We start from the raw sequence: 24,000 nt of genomic DNA on the forward strand, positions 1-24,000 counted from the left end.
TGAATACAACTAGCAATTCTGTATGTTAAGAACAAAGTTTACACCATGGAAGAAAACCTTGTGGAGAAAAAAACAATCATCCCTTTCTCTTTAAAGCCATTTGCTTCATATTTACAAATAAATACAAATGAAACAACTCTAAGCTGTGTTCTCATTCCCTGTATATTTTTATGATCCAACAAGCTTACAGAAAGAAGAATATCAAAGAAAGATTTTTAGGGTGGACAGCATCTTTTTATCCATCTCCATCCCCTAATGCTCACATTATCTTGTTGAAGAATCAATAAAAAAGTATATAGTATTTTTTTTTCCCGCAAAGTCATACTATATAACTCTATAACAGTGTATATATCTCTCTTATTCCTTCATTTCTAGCATATGTTCCATATCATTGTGAGCCATTTGAGTTGCATCAACTTCAACTGATTCCGTAGGGGTCGAACTGGGCTTCACCGATCCATCGGAAGATCGAAATTTATGATCTCGACGGGCTTTTGATTCCCAGATGAAAATGAGAATCACCATGATTGTTGAGAGAGCTGCCAATGATGCCCATGACATATGCACATATTTCTTCAATGGTTTGCAATGGTTGAGTAGTATATTAGAGAAGGCATCCTTCACTAACTGGCAATTTATCAGGCTCTTCATTACTGGATATGAATCAAGGATATCCTGCATAGATTTTGAATAGTTTTTGAGTGCGCCATAAACATCAGCAGGAATGAATTCCCCAGGCCTGCAGCCTCCACTGTCGTTCGCCGAGCACGCATAGTTCTCTATAAGCTTGAGAAAGAATTGTAAAAGTACCCTTAGTTAAACTTTCTCTAGTAATGGAGGGTGTAAAGAACAATAAAGGAAGGCGTTCCTTGGGACTCACCTGGGGTACTTGTCCTACAGTGATAGTATCTGAAGAACAATTTTGTGGCTGATAGGTGTATTCAGGTGGCCCTGAAAATGGATTGCAGATATATTCTAGCTCTGAAATTGATGATTTCAAGGATGTTATGTTTGAGTTCACCTGGAAGTTTTGGAATTATAAGGTAAGAGATTATATAACTTTTATGTCTTCTAATATCTTGATTTTCTAAGTTGGAACAAGAAAAATTCTACAAAAATGGTGCTGTTATGTTGTTGTATAACATGATTGATGATGTTCATAAGATTTGAAAACTGTGTTACCTTCTGTATTAAATCATAAACACGGCCGCTAACATCATGCAACACTTTCGCCGCCGAGCCACGATCATTGCAAGGAAGAATTGAGCTTAATGTGCTTTGTTCTGGATTTTGTTTATATTCATCTAGAGCTAAGCAAACATCGCCGGCAAATCTGCGAAAAGTATCTTAAGATTTAGTTTGGTTAACCTTACATGCGTGCATAGATAATTTTTAGTGTAAGATCACACTTATCTTACTTTCCAAAAAAATAATAAAGTCCAAAGTAGACCCATAGGAGGATTATCAACAGCCAGCAAAGAATGATAAGCCTGCCAGAATGTAAACATTTGATTGATAACATATTCAAAATGTGAAATGAATCACAATTAGAATGAGATATGAGGTTCTATTAGAGACAAAAACAAAGGCAATGCAACCGACTTACATTCGAAAAATTCGAGGAAGCCTTAGAACTCCTGGTACAACAAAAATATCACAATTATAAGCAAATTTAACAATCTATCATTAGTGTGAGGGTCACAAAGACTGTAATCAATACTTCACTTACCCAGCAATGCAAGAATGGCTACTAAATTCAAAGAAATAGTTATGACAGTGACTGCATTTCTGCAATAAAGTGAAAGCTTGTCAGTCATGAAGAACATGAAAGGTTGAACAATTCCTTTCTACCCCTATTTCTTTCATCTTGTTATGAATCTTACAGAATATTGAGACCTTTTCCAACCCAGCGCATGATCCTATCAGCCTTCCTCTCTATTCTTCTAGTATCATCATTAAGCTTTTTTGATGTCGAAACTATGTTGCTTGACCCTTGTACATTTTGGCTAAACTCGGTAGCATTTTGCAGGTTTTCGACAGCCTCCGTCACTGTGTATATCGTCCCTGATGCATTATTTGTTGCATTCACCACAATGTTTTTGATTGTTTTGGCTCTAGAATGAAACATAGAGCTAGCACCAAGTGCCACTCCAGATGCAATTCTGCATGTATTTATATATGTCAAAATTGAGTTTTTTTTTGCTTTCATGAGGATGGAACTATATTATACTTACATAGCTAGAAAGGTTAATGAAATTGCTAAGAGAAGAGGCCAATTATAAACCTTGTTGAAGGAGTTTGGCCTCTTTCTCTCATATCTTCCTTGTTTGCTGAAGCAAAGTGATGATATTATCAAAATTGCAGCATAAATGAGGCCACCAACGAGCCATGCCGCTCCGATGAAGTACCCAAATTTGCCAGTAAAGATAACTGACTGCAAGATGAAATATAATCATAAGATCAATTTGACTTTGCCTAATCAAATCCAAAGATAATCAAAATTTGAACAAAAAAAAAAAAGACTGACAAATTTCTTACACCCCAATAATGTTTATTTGTGATGTTAAAGCCTCCTTTGTATCTCTTCAAGTCATCCAAAGGATCAACTCTTTCGGTTCGACGGGTTAAAACAGACTCTGAAATGTTCCCATTCTCCACCAAAATCCTCCCTGAAACGATGAAACTCAGACATAAGAAGAAAAGATAAGTAGGGCTCAATTCAAATTTTCCATTTCTTCTGCCTTTTTCACCTCCCTTCATCTTAGAGTTCTTTATTGCAAACAAAATTATAAATTGTGATGCAAAATTAACAACTCCAAGTAGGAAATTTTGTGAACATTTATCAAAGTTTGAGACATAAGTGTATATTTTGTTTAAATTCAACAATAACAATATTAATAAAACTTGTACAGTTAGAATTACTATTATTACTATATACATTTTTTTTTTTTTTGCAATTTAAGACCACAAAGAAAGGTGTTTATAGAAGCACAGATCAAAAGCACAAATTCAAATGACAAATTAAACAAAAAAGAGTTGCAATTGGACTTTCCATTTGAATAATTGTCTGCCAGAACCATTTCTACCTAACAAAAACACTATAAAATTAACAGAAGATTCCATTTCACACAATAAACTTCACTAATCTTACACTGACAAATTTACATAAACTCAACAACTCAGTTGGACTTTGGATGATGAACCAAAACACAAAGGAAGCCATTCAAAATCTTAAATCAATGAATGAAATTTCCAAAAGAAAAAAAAAACTAACCTTACTTTTCAAATCAAAACATCTTCTGCAGTCAAGAAAAAAAAAAACATGATTGATGCAATCACCTGATTCAAAATGCAATATTCTTCCTGGCTTCTCATCTCTATAAGCTTCCACTTCTTTCAAAATCACCAATACAAAAATACAGAGCAGAAACACCATTACTTCTCTGCTCCATTTTGTCAAGCCCATTCCAAAGATCTATCACACAGACAAATCACAGTCTCATCAGCAATACTGAAGCGAAAGAAAAACCCAAATCAACAGCAGAAAAAGCAGATGAAGAAGAAGAAGTAGCTAAAACGAATAGAAAAACGAGACCTTTTAGAACTGGAACCCTCTCTGAATAGCAAAGAAAGAAATCTCATACGAAAAAAGAAGAACTCAAGAGAAGAAGAAGAAGAAAAGGAAGAAGAAAAGGAAGTTGCGATATAAGAATAGAAAGATGAGACCTTTAGAGCTGAAACTACAAAGAAAGAAATCTCATGTGAAAGAATCTAGAAGATAAGAAAAGTATGAACTCGTGTCAAAGAAAACCTTCACTGGGTAAACTAATACTTACCTGCCAAAAGAAGAGAGGAGCTTACCCGACATAACCATTGTCGTCGTCAGCGATGATACTTTGTTCTCTAAAAAGCTTCTTCTTTGACCCAAAAAAACCAAAAAAAATAAAAAATTTCTTTGAAACGTGTTTGAATTGCTCGTCAGCTCGTGGAAGGAGACGAGGAGTCAAAGGCCCCCTTGCGGTTCAAGGACAAAAATACGCCATCTTTCATGGGGATAGCATAAAAATGTTCTTTTTTTCGGGAAATTGAGGCTTATGATTAAAAAAATGCCCATCCAAGTATATTATGAATAATGATGAATTATATTATTAAAATAAAATTTTAAATTTTAAATTTATTTTATGATAAATATAATGCATTAAAAAAATAGTATACTCATTTCAAAATAATTTTAAGAATTTTAAAATTTACAGTTATGATAGTATATATCTTTCATAATATTAAATATTAATTTATTTTTAGTATGAAGAAAATATTAAAGAATTTAATATTATAAAATTTTAAATTTTTTAATGATTAAAAAATCATCTGAATTGATCCATTTTTAATTCCGCATACTCATGTAAGAAATTTAGCATCCATAAATAATATAAAAAAATAAACAAAAAATATCTATTTCAATGAGTTGCTATTTTCCAAAAAAAAACTATAATTTTTGTTACCTATTATCATAAGCAAAAATAATTCTAATATAAATATATTATTATTATTATTATAAATATTCATATTTTTTGTAATTTACAAAAATCAAATTGAGAATCATTCGGAGATTAAGTTGACATATAGAAAAAATTTCTTCTTATAAAAATAAAAAAATAAAAAAATAAAAAGAATGCAAATAGGAGTATAGGACACGTCTTATTTAAATAAAGTCCCCATCTACGCATGAGTTATTTGACCGGTCTGTAGCGTTTTTGGACACGGACCGGATAGTGGATTTTGCTTCTTTGTTCTCCTTTTGGACCTTTGTTTGTTTTAAACTTGTGGGGCTCTATTATTTTCTCTCTCTAGAAAACAACATATGGTAAGTTCAAATTTGAATTTTATATTTCTTTTATATATATATAAAATATATAATATATAATATAATATAATATATATAATATTATTTCTTTGATATTTAGATTTCATAAAATTTTATATTATATAATGATAATGTTCCCAAACTATATAATATATTATAGTAGATTTGTGCAATTTATATGATAATATGGTGTTGTTTTATTTCATAAAAAATAATTTAGTATTTTAATCATGATTATGAGAAATTATTAGGTTTAAATGACGGACGTAGCTTTATCTACAAATTAGAGAGATATATACAATTATATACTAGCTGTGTACTGAGTATATAGTGATGTGCTAAGTATATAGGTATATGTACTTGATGTGTATTTCATTTTTTGAAGTATATTGCAAGTACAAAATGACATACAACTATGTACTTCAAAAAATATAGAATACAATTAGTACGTAGTCGAGTGCGTAACTGCGTACATTATGGTTTTTCTTTTGCATGAAATGAGGATGGAATCTAGATCTTCTATTTTCTATCATTTGGTTAATGAAATTTTGAAAATTCAACATTATTTTCTATATTTAAAAAATATCAAAAACAATGAAACTAACTACATAAATATAATGAGTATACTATTGCTTTACATATACATTATCAAGATGGAGCTTCAATTGGAGAGCACAATCTTGATGTTTAATGTAAAGACCGGAGTGTGCGAAAGTGGTTTTTTGCAAGCATGTGCTAGTTGATATCACCGGATAAGATGCATGCTACAAGAAAAATGTCATTTTGAACTTTTTCTTAAATAAAATGGTAATTAATACCCATATGTTTCATCCATAAGTGAAAGGAATGATTTCATCTCATGAGTGACACCGACATCTTCAAAATAAATCTCTATGAGCCGAGGAAGGTAGATCCCAACGTCGATGAGTAAGAAGCATACCTAATGAAGCTCAAAAGTTGTAACAACTCAAAAATATGAAAAGTATTTTAAAATAAAATTTTAAATTTCTATTAGAACTAGAGTGTTTCGACATTGTGCTTGGTTGAGAGCACAACGGAGCCATAAATCACCACCGCAACACTTAAGGTTTTGTTCTATAGTAATTATGGATTGAACATGCAACACTATGGCTCTAGTTCGGAGAGATGCTACGCTAAGCCATTACCAATTAATATTTTAATATATATATTATTTTAAATGATGAGCATTAAGTCACCTCAATAGACTCTTCTCCCCCATTTCGTGTCGATTACCATGGGAGAAGAGAGGAAAGGGAGAGGAAGATGAGAGAGAAAAGAGAGAGAAAGTCGAGTTTTAGTCATTTTTCTCAATTACTTCAATTAGGAAACATGTTCTGATCATTGTAAGCATCCTGAATCCCACTCAAACTTTCAATTAATTTAAGTTTGATGAATTTAATCACTTATAAATAGATAAAAAATATATTTTATCATGATTTATCGCATTTTTACCTTATAAATTTTAGTATACCATATATATGAACTTTATGGACATTTTGATTGTAATATTATTGAATTTTACTGATTAAAATAAAATTTATGATTTTCTAAAACTATAAATTACTATACAATTTTTTTTATATTTTATATATTTAAGTGTTTCATGTTGTGTTTCATGTATGAAAGATAAATAAATAAAACTGATATAAGATAAATGTGGTGTTGGCAAGTAAGCAAGGAAGGTTGCTTGTTAACACTATAATTAAGAAGGGTGGGCCGACGGGCTCTCTTTTGAAAATGGTTTGTAGTATTATCCCTATTGTACCTGTAACTAATGTTAGATTATACCGACAGGTAGAGGGTGACAACTCTTAATGATTTATTGAAAGCCAGATGTAATGATAATGATAAAGATGATGTAATAATAATGATAATGATGATGATATATATAATGATACAATGATTATAAAAGAATGAATGAAAGCATCGCTTTAAAGCTGGATATCCTTCCTTGCTAAATTATATACTAATATTTACATGCATGAATATCATTAATAAATAGATTAGTAATGTGTGAGCATATATAGCATATGAATGATTACATGTACTAATTTCATAAAATAGATAATTGATAAGATGAACAAGACTAGTGACATTGACACATGTATGTTCAAGTTTTACAGTAATAATTTATTGATCACTTTTTTCTTGCTTACTAATGTATTTATATTCTCGCACATATTATTGATTCATGAATTTAAATGTAATGATTTTTGCTTTTCATTAGTGATCATATTGAATCGTATAAATAATGATTGATTGTTGATGATAATGAACGCATATTGATTCTATTGATTGAGATGAGCATGCATATTTCTTCTTTAAATATTGTATTAAAATTTTTAGTGTGTTTTTAGTTTCTACTGAGCTTTGTAAGCTCATTATGTGATTTTATTGATTCTAGGTCAAAGAAAGGGTCAAAATTCTATAAAGTGAGGTGGATTGAGATCTTCAAGTTTCTTCTTTTAGTATGTATTTTAAATTTACTCTTTTGTATTCAGGTGATATAGATAAATTATGTATTTTTAGTGATTTCCTAGCTATTATGATTAATTTTGATAAATGAATATAGTGAAGTGTTTCAATTTGTGTGATATTTAACTCCTTTTATGAGATAGATTGATTTATATTGATAATTTATAGAAACTCTGATATATGATTTAAAAAGATAAATTAAAAAATTCTTCCAATTGGATCTTAGGGCATTATAAAAGAAATGATGACAAAATACTACTATTCAATTATAATGGAGGATCAAGCTACAATTTTTTTTAACACTCCAAGCAATGGAGTTTTAGGGATTATACAAAATTTAGGCACTTGTAGAGGTGGGTTTATTATTATTATCTACCCAATAAATATGAAGTGATGAATAATGATGAAGAAGAAAACTTAGAATAATACTGCAAAAAAGAAAGTATAGTAGACATTTTGTTACATTCAAGTGACTAGTAGTTGCATGGTGCCTAAATTAAGATAGTTTATTAACATTGAAAGCTATATTTAGGTGAGTAAAAGCTAAGTATTATAGAATTCCCATAATAACCCTATAGAGCTAAGCTAATCAACAACCTCCAAATTAGATTCCTCTAATTATAAGAGTTGATGACCTCTTCCATTGCACTAAAAGAGCCAGAATTAGCTACGTGACAACATAGAACTTATTGGTAGTGGTGTGCTTACAAGAGAGCCAATACCTCTAGCCTTAGTTAGAAGTGATTTGCTTATAAGGGAGGTAATTAACCTTTGCTGCTCTCTCCTCTTGAGAAACCATCAAACCAAAAAAAAAAAATCTAATATTAAATTGTGAAATATATAGGTAGTTCCATTTCCACCGTCATAATCTACACGTTGAAAGTAACGTTGCCCCATCTTGTAATAGTGTTTCATAGCTCATAAATTTAACATGACTTTCTTCGAGATAATTTCTCTTTTGATCTTTAGCTAATTATCTTGACTATATATGTTTAGCACTCAAATACTTATGTTATTATTTTTCTTTCACCTCAAAATTCAAGGTTACTTATCAAATTAGTTATTTAATTTTTTAGCTTTCTAAGTTCCTTATTGTTGATCAAATTGAATTCTATGTTGATCCCTTCACAACTAGTCTTAAAAATGCACAAATCCCTAATTCTATGATGCTAACATCAATGATGGGACAACATGAGTTATGATTTAGTTTGATTTCATTGTTTAAACTTCTATAATGATGCTGACTAGATTAGGATAATTGTCAATACTATACCTATTACTTGACAAGTTCCTATTACATTAGAGGAATTAGTTTGGCCTTGAGTTATTGTTGTCCAAGCTCTTGTTGGAGGGTCAAGGTCATGATAACTGAAGTTGTTATTCCACACTCTAACTTTGTTTACTCAAGATAAGAAGCCTTATGTAATCATTCCGAAGAAGCAAAAGTTCCCCATAGTCCAGGCTTCAGATATTGCTGCCACTAAAATGAATAAAAAAAGGGTATCAATGTTTTCAAAATTGCACATTCCAATGGCAAATACCGCAATAAAATTTCAAACTAGGAGACTTCTAAACCTCCATTACAGCACAACTATCATGATCTTTTGTTTTAGGAAGACATGACAAGAAGGTGTTTACCTCAAACACAAAGAATTTAAGAAGAAGCAAAATAAATTAAAATACGCATTAGAAAGATCAACAACTTAAACTCAAAACCTAAACCCTAAAAGTGTCCACTAAAACTCACTTTGAAACCCAACGATAGGTCGAACCCACCAACTCGACCACTAAAATCAAATAATCATTTTGGAAGTAGTCGAGTTTTTCATCTCTATGGAAGAAATCAACCACGTAAGCAAATGAGTTCCATGCTCGAAACTTTATAATATCTTATGAGAAATAAAAGAAAAGAAATCCAATAAATGAATCGAAGATCCAAAGTCACTTGAAGGTCGACACAAGGGGCATCCAACAAAACCTATAAGAAAATCTTCTTCTCACAAACACTATAATAAGTAATGCTTGTACGATGAGCAATAAGACACAATATCTAAGAATTTGCTATAGATGTCCACTATCAAGAATTCTCAACATAAAACCCTAAATTAAAAGGAAGAGAAAAAAAAGATGAAATTGAAGTAATTAAAAAAAGAAGAAATTGAAGTAATTACAATGCAATTACCTTATAATTGGAGAGGATCTAAATCAAATCCTTCTAATAGGCATATCATTATGTCCAATGGCTGTCTTTTTCTCTTTTAATTGTATTATTTTATTTTACCATAATGATTTTTTTTATTATTTCCTTACCCTTTAGTGATGACTCATCAATAAATATTGTTCTTATCAAAAGGGCTGAAATTGTGATAACAATAACTTATTGAAATAATTAGCATATGAACCTTATTTGATTGCAAAGACTATCAAATTCATCCTCACACCAGTTGTGTCGGTACATTCTTAGGCATTTTTTTTTTCAAAAACGCCCTCTTAATAATAAAAATTATATACAAATTGTACGTAGAAACCTTAGCCAGATTTATCATTTTTTTTTTTGCCAAAAAAATTAAGAAGTGTAAAAGAGGTAAAATTATTCTGTGCGGATACGGAAGTCATCCAGAGGTAAATCAGAGTGTCATTTTTTTGCTCTGTACCGGATGATGTGGCACGTTCTGATTCATCTCCAGACAGTCCGGTGACCGCACAAATTAATTTCTTACAAAAAAAGACTACTAAATATTAAAATTAGAATTATACATTAATAGCTGTCCATGTACAATACATTAATATTAATACAATTAGAATTTTAAATATTAATATTAAAATTTACTAAGTGATTTTTTTTTATTGGAAAATAGCTGTCCATATACAGTATAGACTTGATCATAAAAAAATACATAGTATTAAATAAAAAAGTCACGCATTGCTTTTTTGAAGAGTTCTGAAAATTCTGATAAGGAATTAATTACAATATTTTTGTTTTTTTTTTCAAAGAACAGCTGTGGCTTCCAACCTTTTTGAAGAATTCCAATAGCCTGTTTCCGGAAAATTATGCAAAAAACAAAATCTCAAAAAAAGGAAAAAATTTGAGGATAATTTAAAATTGATAAATTTAATTTGGAATAAATATGTTTAAAATTTCGTTAATTATTCATATGTTTCTTTCTTTTTAAAATAAATTTGAATCCATTATTATCAAATTTTGATCAGAATAATCTAATCAATTATTTTCGTTTTAAAATAATCTTTCTCTACTTTGGGAAACATAAACATGATTAGCCTTCAAACTAAGACTAAGGCGTCATTCGGACGGTTTTCTACTAATTTTTAAAGTAACTTTTTAATATAAAAATTTAAAAAAAAAATTTACTAAAAAGCTATTGTAAAAAGCAAAAAATACATCCCAAACAAAGCCTTGAGATGACTTTATTATTACTTCTTAAAACAACTTTCTAGTTAAAAAAATTCTACTAAAATATTACTTAAAAATAATAGAAAAGTCATCTCAAACGAGGCTGGTAAGGCTTTATTTAAGACAGCTTTCTTAATGCTCTCTAAAGCAATTTCCAAGTTAAAAAAATATCCTATTAAAAAAAAAAAATCTAAAAAACTACTTTATAAAACAATAATAAAATTATCCCAAACAAAACCTATGTTTTCATTCGGGACAGATTTTAGCCTATATTTTTTTGCTACTTTTAAAATATTCTTGTTAAAAAAATTGTTTAGAAAATAACAAGAAAGTTGTATCAAACAAATCCTAAAGTTTTATTTGGGACAACTTTCTTACTACTTTCTAAAATAACTTTCCAGTATAAAAATTTCTAATTCAACATATTTTCGTATTAAAAAGCTGATTAAGAAAATCATATGAAAGCTATCTCAAACGAAACATAAGCTTAAACTTTGCTGGACCCAACAACACCTCTCTCTCTCTCTCTCTCAAACATTTGGGGATAAGTGATTTTATCCTCCTATATGAACAGTAATCTCTTTCAAAAACATTTGAGAAATATATGAAAGTCTCACTCTTTCTCTCTCTCTCATATTTCAAGTGCACATAACTACATAAGAACTTCAATTAGACTTGATCTTCATTCTTCACAAACAAGAAGAGTATTTTTCAAGGAGCAGAGCCAAACAAAGCTTGGGCTAGCTCGAGCTTATTTTAGAGCCCTAACCATATACATAACAAGCACCAATCAGCCCCATCCAAACCCTAAAATATTAACTATAAACAAATTGACACTTTCTTCCCAATAACACCTACTTGCTACAAAGCATACCAAGAAAACTAAGGTGCAGGCAAGGTGTCATAATTTCTTTCCATAGAGAACTCTACTAAACTAACAGAAATGGTCAAAGAAACACCATTATGTTATGCTGGTGGGGGCATAGGAGACCGTTGGAGAATAGTGTTGGCTAGCTCCTCATTCAATCTAACTGGAAGTGGTGGCATCTGGCTCATTATGCCAGGTACATCATCCAATCTGCAATTGAATGCAAGAAATAAATTGTAATTTTTGTATTAAAATTTTGTTTTAAAAAGCGATAAAAAAGTCATCCCAAACGAAACCATAGTTTAAAAACTTAGTAATAAGAAGATTGAAATTTTCAATGACAAGCTATTGCAAACAACATGGACTGCAATATGGTAAATGATGATAATCAGAAGAGATTGTTCACATAATAATCTTATGCTGAATGTTCTTGAATACATCAACTCTTCTAGTGAAAGTATCATAAGGATTGAAAATATGTTAAGCCGGTTCCTTTTGAACCGGCCCCAACTCCTGAACCGGGGCCCACCTGGGGCCGGTTTTTGTCTTTAGGAGGCGGGCTAATACCGCCTCCACCTCTCTTTGCCGCCCACAATAGTGGGTCCCACTATTCAAATTGAATCTAAAAGGAGAAAGGAGGGGGCGGCTAGGGTTTGAAGGGAGTTTTGATTTAGAAAGTTTATGTATTAAATAGAAAGAGGTGTTTTAGGGTTAGGTTATGCTTTGATTTGTTTCTCTTCAAATTTCTTTGGCATCTTGGGCTCTAGACTCCTTGTCTAGAGATTGGGAGAGAACAATCCTCCTCTCGAATTGAGAATCAATTGTATATTGCTTTGATGTTTGCTTGGCTTTGATTCCATTATTACAATCTATCGTTTTGGATTGATTTCATCTAGATTTTTGCATTATTCTCACTGTTTTTACCAATTATCGCTAGGGTTGCTTGCGAACTCAAGTATTTCCTCTTGGATTAATTGCGAACTCAAGTATTTCCTATCAAAATCCATCCACGAGCCTTGGAAGGAAGGTGATTGATTAAGTAGTTAGCCGTGAGCAGTAGAATGAAATTATCTTATTGAATTTAGAAACTAATTACAGATATATTTATAGGCTTTGGGCTGTGCTAAATACAGTTAGCTGATGTGGGATGTATTTACATTGCTGTGCTTACAAAGCTGAATGATGATTGTGAGGGCTTCTACGGATGAAATATATGTTATTATCTTCTAATACCATGATCTATTGTCCATTTACTTGATCTGAATTTGAAAACATAATTTCTAACAGAATCATAATCATCCTTTCGCATGCCATAGATTGCAGCTAATATTACATATAAATTAGAACGAGCATATAAACGAAGAGAGCTAGCGATATATGAAGAGGGCAAAAGCTAATCAAAGCTAGAAAACATACTCATTCATGATGTTGAGGATGTTGTCTCGTGCTTGGCAGAACAAAGTAATGTTATCATTTATCTGCAAAGAAATCAAATACAAGTTAAGAGTCGATAAATTTATATTAAATTAAGCTCTGAAATTGCGATCTGTGAGCAGATCATTTTCTGAACTTGCTGGCATGGTATTACGGTAGATTTGGTAGGCAAAACATACTGAAGTACTGAGTAACTTGTTTTTTAGCAATTCGATTCTGAAATCACAAGCACATCAACAGCAGATATGCTTTGAATAGTAATGATACGAATTTAAATGACGCAGCATGCATTATATACCTGAAAATGATTAAAGTTCCCAGAAATTTGGTTGAAGATATGTGCAGTCTGATCAAGGAGTTGTCCCGTTGGTCCTCCAATTGCTACACAAACAGGGTAAAGAATATTAATAAAATACTCCGAAAAAATGTTAAGACGGAGAAGCAGTAGCCAGTACATCTCGTTCTTAGGCTTCATTTGGGACGTCTTTCTTACTGCTTCTTAAAGCAGCTGTCTAGTATAAAAATTTTAATTTTTAAATTATAAAGTTGTTTTAAGAGTAATAAAAAAATCGTCCCAAACAAAACCTTAGTTTAATATTCTATCCAAGATTTCTCCAACCTAGAGTTAATGCAAAATGCAGCTCTTAAAAAGAAGTGCGGAAAATAATAATGATAAAAGTGACATGTTATCATATAAAGAACATCACAAGAATCTACTCGCAAATTAAGATTTTCACAGCAAAAAGAATACATGCATTATAAAGAAATACATAATAGACAGAGCACGGTGAGATTGAGCACTTAGTATGAAATGACATCATGGTGTACAAAAGCAAACCTTTGCATGAAATATCATCATCATTCTCCATGGAAAGCATTGGCATAGCATAAGGAGGGACATTAGGCCGTGCCGCTAGGTTAGGTGAAGGTTTTGCTGATGAATCAGTAGCCCTCTCCTGAAAATAAAATGGTAGAATTCTCAAATATTCAAGAAAGAAAATTGGTCTATGAATGATATATCAATATATGGAATGTAAATTTACACATGACATGTCCGGATATTCCGATGCTGTCAATTCAAAGCTAGAACTTTGTTGTGGTTATTTCATGGATAACAATTGATGGTAGTCAGAACCTTTGAATGCATGGTTATCTTGAGTAACATCATAATCCAAGAGGTCTGTGAGCTTTAATAATAAATATAATTTAACAATTCTAACAATCTTATGGCATGTTTATGTAGGGTGGAAAAAAAAAAGGTACAGAGAAAGTAGAACGGACAAAAATTAAATAAATCTTGCTTCAAATGCTGAGGTGAAATGTAACATCTTTTGCCTGCATGAATTGGCTTATAATTTGGTGTTATTTTCAAGATGAAACTATGTAATTACAATGCTGATATGCATGCGGATAATCCAAATGAACGCCATTGCACCTTGATCACATGGCACAGACTCAAATACTATCATGTCATTCAAGTTGCATTTGGTTCAATTGGGTGATGTCCATGCAACTACATATAATCAGGGGAAACCCCACCTTTTTATCTTTGCTTTTCCTTGATAGACTGTCATCTTTCCTTCTTTTTCCACTTTCTTTTTTCTGCAAGATAAATAAATCAATTAAAATCTCTTTTAATATGATCCTTCAGATCGCTACTACCCAACCCATACCCGTTTGCATGCAGAAAATCCACAAATAGAAAGCAAACCGGTAGAAATAAATGACCCAAAAATTCCATATCATTTAAAAGAGCAGCTATGGTTAAACTACACAAGCTAATTCACGTTGTGATAAAAAAAGCAAGTATACTCCCAACTTACAGTCATCCATCTACTTCTCAAAGCCACGTCTCGAACAGTTTTCTCTGGAAGATGCTTAGCAACTTTTGCATAGCGAACTAGTGGTGGGTCAGATGCGTATCTACAAGATTATAATCCCCATATCAGAGTTGCTGACACTATCAGAAAAAAGTACACAAGTAGAACACCAACAAAAGCTAAACTAGAGAAGTACACAATAGTAAATTATGCAACTTACCACTACATGGCAAGACATCATAAAACAGGCTACTTCAGAAAGCCTAACTGAATAGTGTTGCTGGACGTTCTATGGTCTAGCGTAGTCAATGCATATTTAAGTGTAATGCTATAATGATTTCAATAAGATTTCAAAACGCAATTTTCATAAGAAAACCAGATATCTAAAACCAATTGTTTTCTACCAACAGTGAATAACAGGAAGATTAATGACAAATTTTTCATAGAAAATATTTTAATCTCTTAATAGAAAAGAACAATAAGAAATAATGATCATAAAAGCAACAAAGCTGATTGTACATAAAAAGGAATATATATATATATATATATATATATATAATCTCGCTGTCAAGCCCATAAGAAGAGAGAGGAAAATAAACAGAGGAAAAGAGAGAAACTAGTCAACTAAATCTCACTCTTTAATAAAGAGATTCCCTCTCCTAAAAAGATTTCACATGTCACGCAAGATTAAGCATCATCATCCCAAAGCAGACAAAGAAGGTTCTCAAATCCAATACATTTAACTTATTCATGTTATGAATTATTTTGCATACCTTAAAACACACCTATTTACAAATCTAAGAAATATAAGTCTTGGATAAAAAAATAAAAAAGCTTCGTCAAGTCCGCTATAGCAAAATTCCTCTCCATAGAAGCTTCTAGAAGTTAGAACCACATGAAAGAATCCTACAAAACTCACCAATAGGATAGCAACTGTCACGGATGATCCCATGAAGCCAAACGTAAGCATAAAAATAGGAGAACCATGGATCCCAACCCCAACGGAATCAACTATAAATCCTATGATATGAAGAAGCTCCAATCAAGCCAGCCATAGGTACAATGAAAGAGCCCAACAGAGTCAGGTGTAGATAGCAAAGGCTAAGGAATTCCCTTGCAAACAATAGGAATAGGAAGCCTAAGAGGCCTAATGAAATAAAGCCATCAACGCAACTGTTCACTCTGGAAAAATAGCCGCATACCTTGTTCTCACAAGCTTAATATCCTTATTTTCTCTGAGGTAGATTGGATTTGAAATTTAACTAGATTTCCCATGAGATTAGTGTCAAGGTTTATTTAGATATGAGTCCTACTTCCTATGAGCACAAGCCCTCATAGTTAATTATCCCTTCTGACATGTAGAAGAGCATTCTTCATTAAGGATGAAATTATATTTAGTATGTGCATGAAGTACAGATGTGTGTCCAACAGTGTGTGAATGTTCTAAACCTTGGTTGTGCGGATGAAGGTAGACCCGATCAAGATCCCATGATTCTGTCATCTCGAGTATATTGTAGGATTCATTCTACCAACACTAACGACCGTTGATCATAATGTCCAGGGAATCTAATTAGCAGTCATGAGTTTCCTCCTCTCACATATCCTGAGTAGACTGGGGTATATATATTTATTTATTTAGAAGTTGCCCATAGTTTAGGTTTGGGTTGGGTCTTACGACCCCATTGAGAAGTTGTCCGTGTAATTGAATTTGGGTAGAGGTTTACGACTTTCATTTGAAAGTGGCCCTAATGACAAGTCTTAAGGCCTCTATTAGAGGTGACTCTAATGGCGGGTCTTACAACTTAGCCCTATCAACTAAGATTCCCATGGATTTTACATGTTTAGATAGGTCTTATGGCTTATGAATTTAGAGGTTGCCTGACGGCGGGTCTTATGACATAATCTTATAAACTAAGTGGCCCGTATGGTGGGTCTTACAATATAACCCTATAGAGCAAGATGACTGAGGGATCTAAGGTTATGTTATCACCTAAACATTTCTCTCAGAAGTCGGACTTACGGCTTCTATTAGAAGTTGTCGGAAATGGGTTTAGGGTTAGGTTAATTTTACCTAAAGATTTCCATTAAGATCAGCCTTATGGCTTCAATTGGAAGTTGCAGACGAATTTCAAGTGTATATTATTTCAATTACCAAATATACTTAGTGAAATAATTGCTGATAGGATTGTGCGACGCGGGGCTAGCCAGGCGATGCGGGGATGGCTGACGCGGGGCGACGCGGGGAGGGGCTGACGCGGGATTGCTCCGGGTCAAATCGGGTCATTCCTGGGTTTCCGGGTCAACCCGAACCCGACCCGGTTTTGCAAACGGGTCAATTTTTCGGACCCGAACCCGACCCGTTTCGGATTCGGGTCAACCATAACCCGAAATTTTCGGGTCGGGTTTTCGGGTTGGGTCGATTATTGACAGCTCTAAGTGTTAGCATCTTGTTTAGTCAGCTTTGTTTCAGTACTAGCCTGCAGACATTTTTTTTACACTTATTAGCCAGTAGCTATTTTTTTAACTCTAGCTTTCAGTAATGCTTGTGGTGGTAGCTTTACTTTCCAATACCAGTTCTACCGACAGTATTGAGCTTTACTTACTAGTTTTACTTCAAAACTTAGCTCTTTTTTACCAATACTAGCTTTGCTTTGTCTAGTTTTACATTACCAATTATATTTGATACATTGTATTAATACTATATTTGTTTGCTTGCAGATAGATTATACTTTTAGCAGTTTAGAGAGTTCACAATTAGCTGCAGGGGCTATTGCTGAGAGTCTGAAACAGTTTTATATGTTTGAGAGCTATTTGAGAGTTGCTAAATAGCTTGTACTTATGTTGCATAGTGGAAAACATTTATTTCCTGCATTTTCTTGTATTTTATGTTATTTGAATTAATTGCATTAGTTAATTATGTTAATGAACTGGATTTTAATTTTAATTTTAATTAAAATTAAATATAATTGCTCCCATTTTTAATGTATTTTGAAACTTATTAATTATTAATTAAATTATTGCCTTAAAGGATTTATTTAATTAAGAGATTTTAAATTTAATTAATTCGTTTTGTTAAATATTTTAAATTTATTTAATTAATAATTAAATCACTTGCTCAAACAATTTTAGAGATGTTAAATTAAAAGGTTTTAATTAATTAAATTAAAGTTTCAACTTTAATTAATTAAAGTTTTAATTTTTTTATTAAGTTTTAAAATTATTTGTTTAAATTGAATTTTAAATTATTCAATTAATTGGATTTCGTTAATAATTTTATTTTATTTTACTTAAATGAAACTCAGTTTAATTTAACAGATTTAATTATTTAAATTTAATCTTTAAATTGTTAAATTTCAAACTTTTAATTGATTAATCGTTTAGTTAATTAGAATTTTTATTTTTATTTTAGTTAATTATTAAATTGAATTTTCAAATAATTAAATTTTAGTTTAAAAAAATGAAATTTTATTTTATTTTAAAGGTTTAATTTAATTAATTTAAGTTCTAAATTTTAATTAAATTTTAAAAATTACAACTTAATATATTTTAGTTTGGATTTTAATTTTACTATTAAAAATTAGGTAATTAGTTAATTTAAACATTTAGTTTATTTTAATTAGAATTGCTTATTTATAATTATTATTATTATTATTCTTTTTTTTAGTTAAATTAATAAATTGAATGTTTTTTTCAATATTTCAAAAAATCTATACAAGCTTAGTATGAATTTTGAGAAATTTCGGCAGCCTCCCAACGTCCCTTCCCACGAGGGGAGGTAGGTGAGTGCACTTTCATATGCCCTTTCAAACCCACCTAGCCGGATATGATTCAATGGTCGAGGGCTTCGAGACGTTGTTTAGTCCCGGAACTGTCTTCAAATATCTAACTGACGATTGCTGATTGTGGCGTCTCCTGCTTTCCTTTTTTTTGATAATATATACATACTATAATTATAATTACTATTATAATAATTATATGCATAATCCCTCTCATATCTCTCCCTCACTCAATGTTCAAACAAACCAAGGCGGATTGGCCAAGGGAGGGCGGATGGTCGATCAGATTTGCAATCCGGTAGTCAAAGGAGGCCGCTGGTCCGAGTTGGGAGGTACGAATGCCGGAGCAGTTGGGCCTGGTTTCACAGAGGGAGGTGTGGCTTGACCAAAGTGGAGGAAGTCTAGCCGAAGGCTGAGGGTGTTCCCGCGTGGCTGTAGGCTGAGAATCAAAGTCTTGGTGGCATGAGGTTGGACTCGTGCAGGCGGATCGGGCCACCGGAAATCGGGATAGAGGTCCTACGTGCAGAGTCATGCTAACGAGAGGGAGCGGAGGTAGTTCGGTCATCTTCGGCTCTACGTGTGTCTCAGGTCCGGAGAGTCGAATGAGCATGGGGTTTTCGGTCGTTGCCGAATGAGAGAGTTTTGCGCCGTGAGAGGAGAAATTGGGAGATCGTGCGCTCATGTGATTATGGGTTGGTGTGGGGGGGCTGGTCGTCTGTTTGCAGGTCAACAACAACATCAATAGTAATAGCCTAGAAAAATATATAAGGTCCCATGAAATAACAATAGTACCAATGAAATCTATAATCATTCATCATAAGTATGCATAGGAAATATAAATGCATGCTCCATTTATTACAATTCAAATTATAAAAGACCAATGAATTGTGCATCTAATGGTCAATGTAAACCTGAGAAATGCAACATCAAAATAAATAAATAAATATATAAATAAATACCTAAAGTTAGGCTTCTGTCTATTTTCTTATTATTCATCACCATAAGAAAATAATTGCTATGTTGGGATGCTTACTTCCCACCAAAAATTTACAAGTGAAATTTGCATCTCAATCCATACATCATAACATTAAATGTTTCTTTGTATTAAAAAAGGGGCTCAATCTCAAGGTATATTGATGTATATAAGCAATCATGTGAATCCCAAAGTATACAATTACCAAAAAGAACAAATATTTGTGTTTTATGATCATTTTTAAATTTGAATTTTGCATTTGTAATTTTTGAAATATATAATTTAAATGTTGTTCTTATTAAGTTATGTTAGTTAAATAGCTTGCATTTACATGCCTATGGTATTATCATATTCCTATATTTGTTCTTATCCTATTCCTAAAGCTATTTTGGAGTTTGTTGTCATATTCTTAGAGTTTCTACTTTGCCCCTGGGTTCCTTCGGTTTGTGTTTTCCTATTTCCTTAGCTAGATCTCATCACACGTGGGAACTCTGTCGTTGCTTCAATGGCTACTTCCTTTATGTTTATTTTAGCAGTTCCTTCTAGTTGTTTTAGCTACTCCTTCGCAATTGTGATGCGGACCGCCGCCGACCGGCAGAGGAGGAAGCGAGCGAGCCGCCGCCGGCCGGCAGAGGAAGTGCAGGCGACCCTGGAGCACGCGGCATCGGCCGGGAAGGAGACCGCGCGGGTAGATCCGTCGAAGGCGACGCGGGCGCGGGACTTGACGCGGAGTGGAGCGGGGGGTCGGCTTGAGCGGAACCGGTCCATTTCTGGACCGGTTTGGCTTGGGTCTGGCCTGAGCTGGGCGGTTCAGCTTGGGCAGCCCACTAGTAGGTTTGGTTTGGTCTTTTGCTTGCTATAAGTAGGGATTAAGGGGGGATTTCTAGGGTTATGCAAGATTTGAGTTTTCTCTTAGCCTCCTTAGTTTCTTTCTCTTGTTTTTCTAGGGTTTGTAGTGGGAGACCTTGTCCTTCTCGAAGTGGACAAATTGTATCTTGTTTTCCATTGGATTTTGAATGCAAAGGTTTTGGTTCTTCATCTCATCCCTCTTGTGTTGATTTTTTCCTTGATTTGGAGGAGAAATCTTTTCTTTGAAGGAGCATTAGGGCAAACCCAAACTTGGGAACCCTAGGGCGTATCAAATTGTTTACTCATGATTGCAACCTAGTTTAGTTAATGTGTATTAAAGTGGGACTGCAGCGAGTTGTTCGGTCATTTTGCAAACTGCTACAATTTCTACTTTTAACGTTGCTTCTTTGGAGAACTTTCTCTGATTCTATTTGATGCTTAAAAATAGGCATCTTAAGGGTGAAAAAAAGTTAATTCTATCATTTGACTTTAGTCATGGATGTTCTCACTAGACATTTGCAAGAGGATGTACCTTGGTGTATGTTTTTGCTATGATATTCTTCTTGTTGATAAGAATAGAGAGGGAGTTGAAGGTAAACTTGAATTATGGAGGTCAACATTAGAGTCTAAAAATTTTCTCTTGAGTAGATCTAAAATTGAATATATGGAGTGTAATTTTAGTATTAATAGATCAAATGAGGGGATTGTGACTTTGGACGATCAAGTTATTAATAAGAGTACACGTTTTAGATATCTTGGATCTATTGTTCAGAGTGTGGTGAAATAGATAGGGATATTATCAACAGAATTCAAGTTGGATGGTTGAAGTGGAGGAATGCATCGGGCTTCTTGTGTGATAGAAAAGTCCCCCTCAAATTTGAGGAAAAATTCTATAAGATGGTGGTGAGACATGCAATGCTTTATGGTGCCAGATGTTGGCCATTAAAAGAGAAGCATAATACTAAGTTAAGTTTTGCTGAGATGAGGATGCTCAGGTGGATGAGTGACTTTACCCTTAGAGACAAGATACAAAATGAGCATATACGTGAAAAGGTTCGAGTAGCGCCACTGGAAGATAAGATTAGAGAGAGTTGTCTTATATGGTTTGGTCACATAAAACGGCTGCCTTCCGATGACCCGGTTAGGAAAGTAGAGGTATTAGATTTGACTTATGTTAAGAAATGTAGAGGTAGACCTAAAAAGACTTGGTTAGAAAATATTAGAAATGATCTTTCATGTAGAAAATATTAGAAATACTAGAAAATATAAGAATTTTACTTTTAACAGGACACAATGGAGAAAATGGATTCATGTAGCCGACCTCATGTAGTGGGACAAAGTCTTGATGTTATTGTATTTGACAACTATCCACTAATCTTGAATATGTAAATCATTCTTCTTTTGGTATTCAATAACTTGATCAAGTGCGATAGCTAGAAGAGCCTATATCCATGTGCAAACATGAGACTAGCTTTTTGTTGGCTTCTTTCCATGTTTCCCTCTATCTGTCTCCTTTTACTCTTCATTTTAGTTGAAAGCACAATTGAATTATCACATCTACTAGTACAAGTATTTTTTTTTTTTTGAATAAAATGCTAATTGTTTGTGAAACTTTGATGAACCATAGCTTAGTGCGGTTAATTTCTAGTAAAAGATCAAAATCTTTTCATGAAAATGCATTTACCATTTTTTTCATCAAAAGTACTAAATAGTTGTCTTAAGATTAATAACTATTTTACAAGAAAGATTGCATGCTTCTCACATGACTTTATTTCATCTAAATTTAAATCACAGGTTACATCTATAGTAGATTTGCTAAAACGTAGAGCATCATATGTCAGAGTTGACATCAAAGTTTAAGGCTATATCACAATACCTTATAAATGAAGAGCTTAATATCAAGCTCGGTGAATAAAACAACAAAGGGATACAACTTTTATAGACTTACAGAAATAATTAATAGGAATGCAAATAAAAAAATCAATTTAACTTTGATTATGGACAATTTCAACATAACTATTCTAATGTAAAGAGTAATATTTGCCACATTCGATATAAGTATTCTTTAAGTAATTTTCAAATTGAATAGGTAAGTTAGAAAAGCTTTCTGAAAAATGCCGCATGCTTAGTTTTCACAGAATTTAATTTATAAAATTAAATTTAATGTGATCTGCTTTCTTTTAATTTTGCTAAACATTGCAAATGAAGTAAAACCTTAATGGGCTAGTAAGAAGCATAAACTTAAAGCACAATATTTGTCATTCATGCATAGCCAAGATCAATTACATGATCAAATTAAGAGCTTAAAGAAAAAGTGAATATACTTGCTTGAATGTTTTACTTCATATTAATAGTCAAGTATTATCTGCCTAAAAATTAAGTTGTTAACAATATATGTTTCTTTAAAGGGCATAAGAAAATAATAAGCATGAATAAAACATTATAGATTATAGACGCGGCTTATTACAAAGCCTTATATAAATAAATATGTTTTTAAATGCATATGAAACATTAAAAATTGTAATTTGGATTTGATGACCTTCTTCTTCGTTTACTCTAGGATGCTATGAAGATATATTTTTGTGAGATAGGGTCACTTAAAAGATAAAATCAAGTTTTGCTATTCTATTATTCTGTGTTATTATAATAACAAACGCACATTAATCTTTGTTTGCATGTCTTAACAAATATTGAGTAGATGCAAATATTGACAAAGAATACCTAATAGCTTTATTTTTAAATTTCAAATTAACTTCATTTGTTCCCAATCATAAATGCAGAAAAAGAGAGAAGATAAAAATTAATGTGATCTGCTTTTTAAATTTTGCACTAAACACATGCAATGATGTAAAACCTTAATGGCTAGTTAAAGAAGCATAAACTTAAAGCACAATATTTGTCATTCATGCATAGCCAAGATCAATTACATGAATCAAATTAAGAGCTTAAAGAAAGTGAAATATACTGCTTGAAGTTTATACTTTCATATTAATAGTCCAAGTATTATCTGCCTAAAAATTTAAGTTGTTAACAAAATATGTTTCTTTAAAAGGCACTACAGAATAATAAAGCATGAATAAAACATTATAGATTATAGACGTGGCTTATTACATAAGCCTTATATAAATAAATATGTTTTTTAATGCATATGAAACATTAAAAATTGTAATTTGGATTTGATGACCTTCTCTTCGTTACTCAGGATGCCTATGAAGATATATATTTGTGAGATAGGGTCACTTAAAAGATAAAATCAAGTTTTTGCATTCTATTCTATTCTTGTGTATTATTAAATAACAACGCACATTAATCTTTGTTGCATGTCTTAACAAATATTGAGTAGATGCAAATATTGACAAAGAATACCTAATAGCTTTATATTTTTAAATTTCAAATTAACTTCCATTTGTCCCCAATCAGTAAATGCAGCACAATCTATAGTTGATAGTCATAAAGCTCGCACACATATATATATATATATATATAGAATCAGCAGAGTCTCCAACAG

General features: G+C 32.2%; 2 protein-coding genes across 5 annotated transcripts in view; both read right to left on the bottom strand.

Moving 5' to 3' along the window:
- LOC110095603 (transmembrane protein DDB_G0292058-like) lies at window positions 1–4,039 on the bottom strand. Of its 4 annotated transcripts, none has more exons than XM_020821218.2 (11): window positions 3,862–4,037; window positions 3,340–3,475; window positions 2,539–2,669; window positions 2,235–2,434; window positions 1,884–2,162; window positions 1,730–1,788; window positions 1,607–1,637; window positions 1,419–1,490; window positions 1,183–1,333; window positions 881–1,021; window positions 1–786 (listed from the first exon to the last, which is right to left on the bottom strand). In XM_020821218.2, exons 2-11 carry the CDS (start codon window positions 3,464–3,466, stop codon window positions 358–360), a joined length of 1,620 nt encoding a protein of 539 aa, XP_020676877.1. In that variant the 5' UTR covers window positions 3,467–3,475; window positions 3,862–4,037; the 3' UTR covers window positions 1–357. The 4 variants fall into 4 exon arrangements, with proteins under 4 accessions (XP_020676877.1, XP_020676876.1, XP_020676875.1 ...); XM_020821217.2 differs by having other exon boundaries at window positions 3,837–4,037; XM_020821216.2 differs by lacking the exon at window positions 3,862–4,037 and adding an exon at window positions 3,596–3,830.
- A 7,382-nt stretch (window positions 4,040–11,421) lies between these two features.
- Window positions 11,422–24,000, bottom strand: part of LOC110095580 — a 32,150-nt gene continuing 19,571 nt past the window's right edge. Inside the window, exons 2-7 of the mRNA XM_020821179.2 lie at window positions 14,898–14,997; window positions 14,614–14,676; window positions 13,913–14,030; window positions 13,373–13,455; window positions 13,057–13,118; window positions 11,422–11,850 (exon numbers count right to left, since the gene is read on the bottom strand). Coding sequence (XP_020676838.1) covers window positions 11,739–11,850; window positions 13,057–13,118; window positions 13,373–13,455; window positions 13,913–14,030; window positions 14,614–14,676; window positions 14,898–14,997 — 538 coding nt within the window. The 3' untranslated portion in view covers window positions 11,422–11,738. The remainder of the gene's footprint in view (window positions 11,851–13,056; window positions 13,119–13,372; window positions 13,456–13,912; window positions 14,031–14,613; window positions 14,677–14,897; window positions 14,998–24,000) is intronic.

This window comes from Dendrobium catenatum, unplaced genomic scaffold, assembly GCF_001605985.2.
Source record: "Dendrobium catenatum unplaced genomic scaffold, ASM160598v2 fragScaff_scaffold_1125, whole genome shotgun sequence".
In the NCBI taxonomy this organism is placed as follows: domain Eukaryota; kingdom Viridiplantae; phylum Streptophyta; class Magnoliopsida; order Asparagales; family Orchidaceae; genus Dendrobium; species Dendrobium catenatum.

Excerpts from the sequence above, each read along its gene's own strand:
- LOC110095603 (XM_020821218.2), bottom strand. The coding sequence starts at position 3,466 with ATGGGCTTGACAAAATGGAGCAGAGAAGTAATGGTGTTTCTGCTCTGT. Across the intron at positions 2,435-2,538 it reads CAAATAAACATTATTGGGGT|TCAGTTATCTTTACTGGCAA; the intron begins GTAAGAAATTTG and ends TTCATCTTGCAG. Across the intron at positions 1,022-1,182 it reads TTTATGATTTAATACAGAAG|GTGAACTCAAACATAACATC; the intron begins GTAACACAGTTT and ends CAAAACTTCCAG.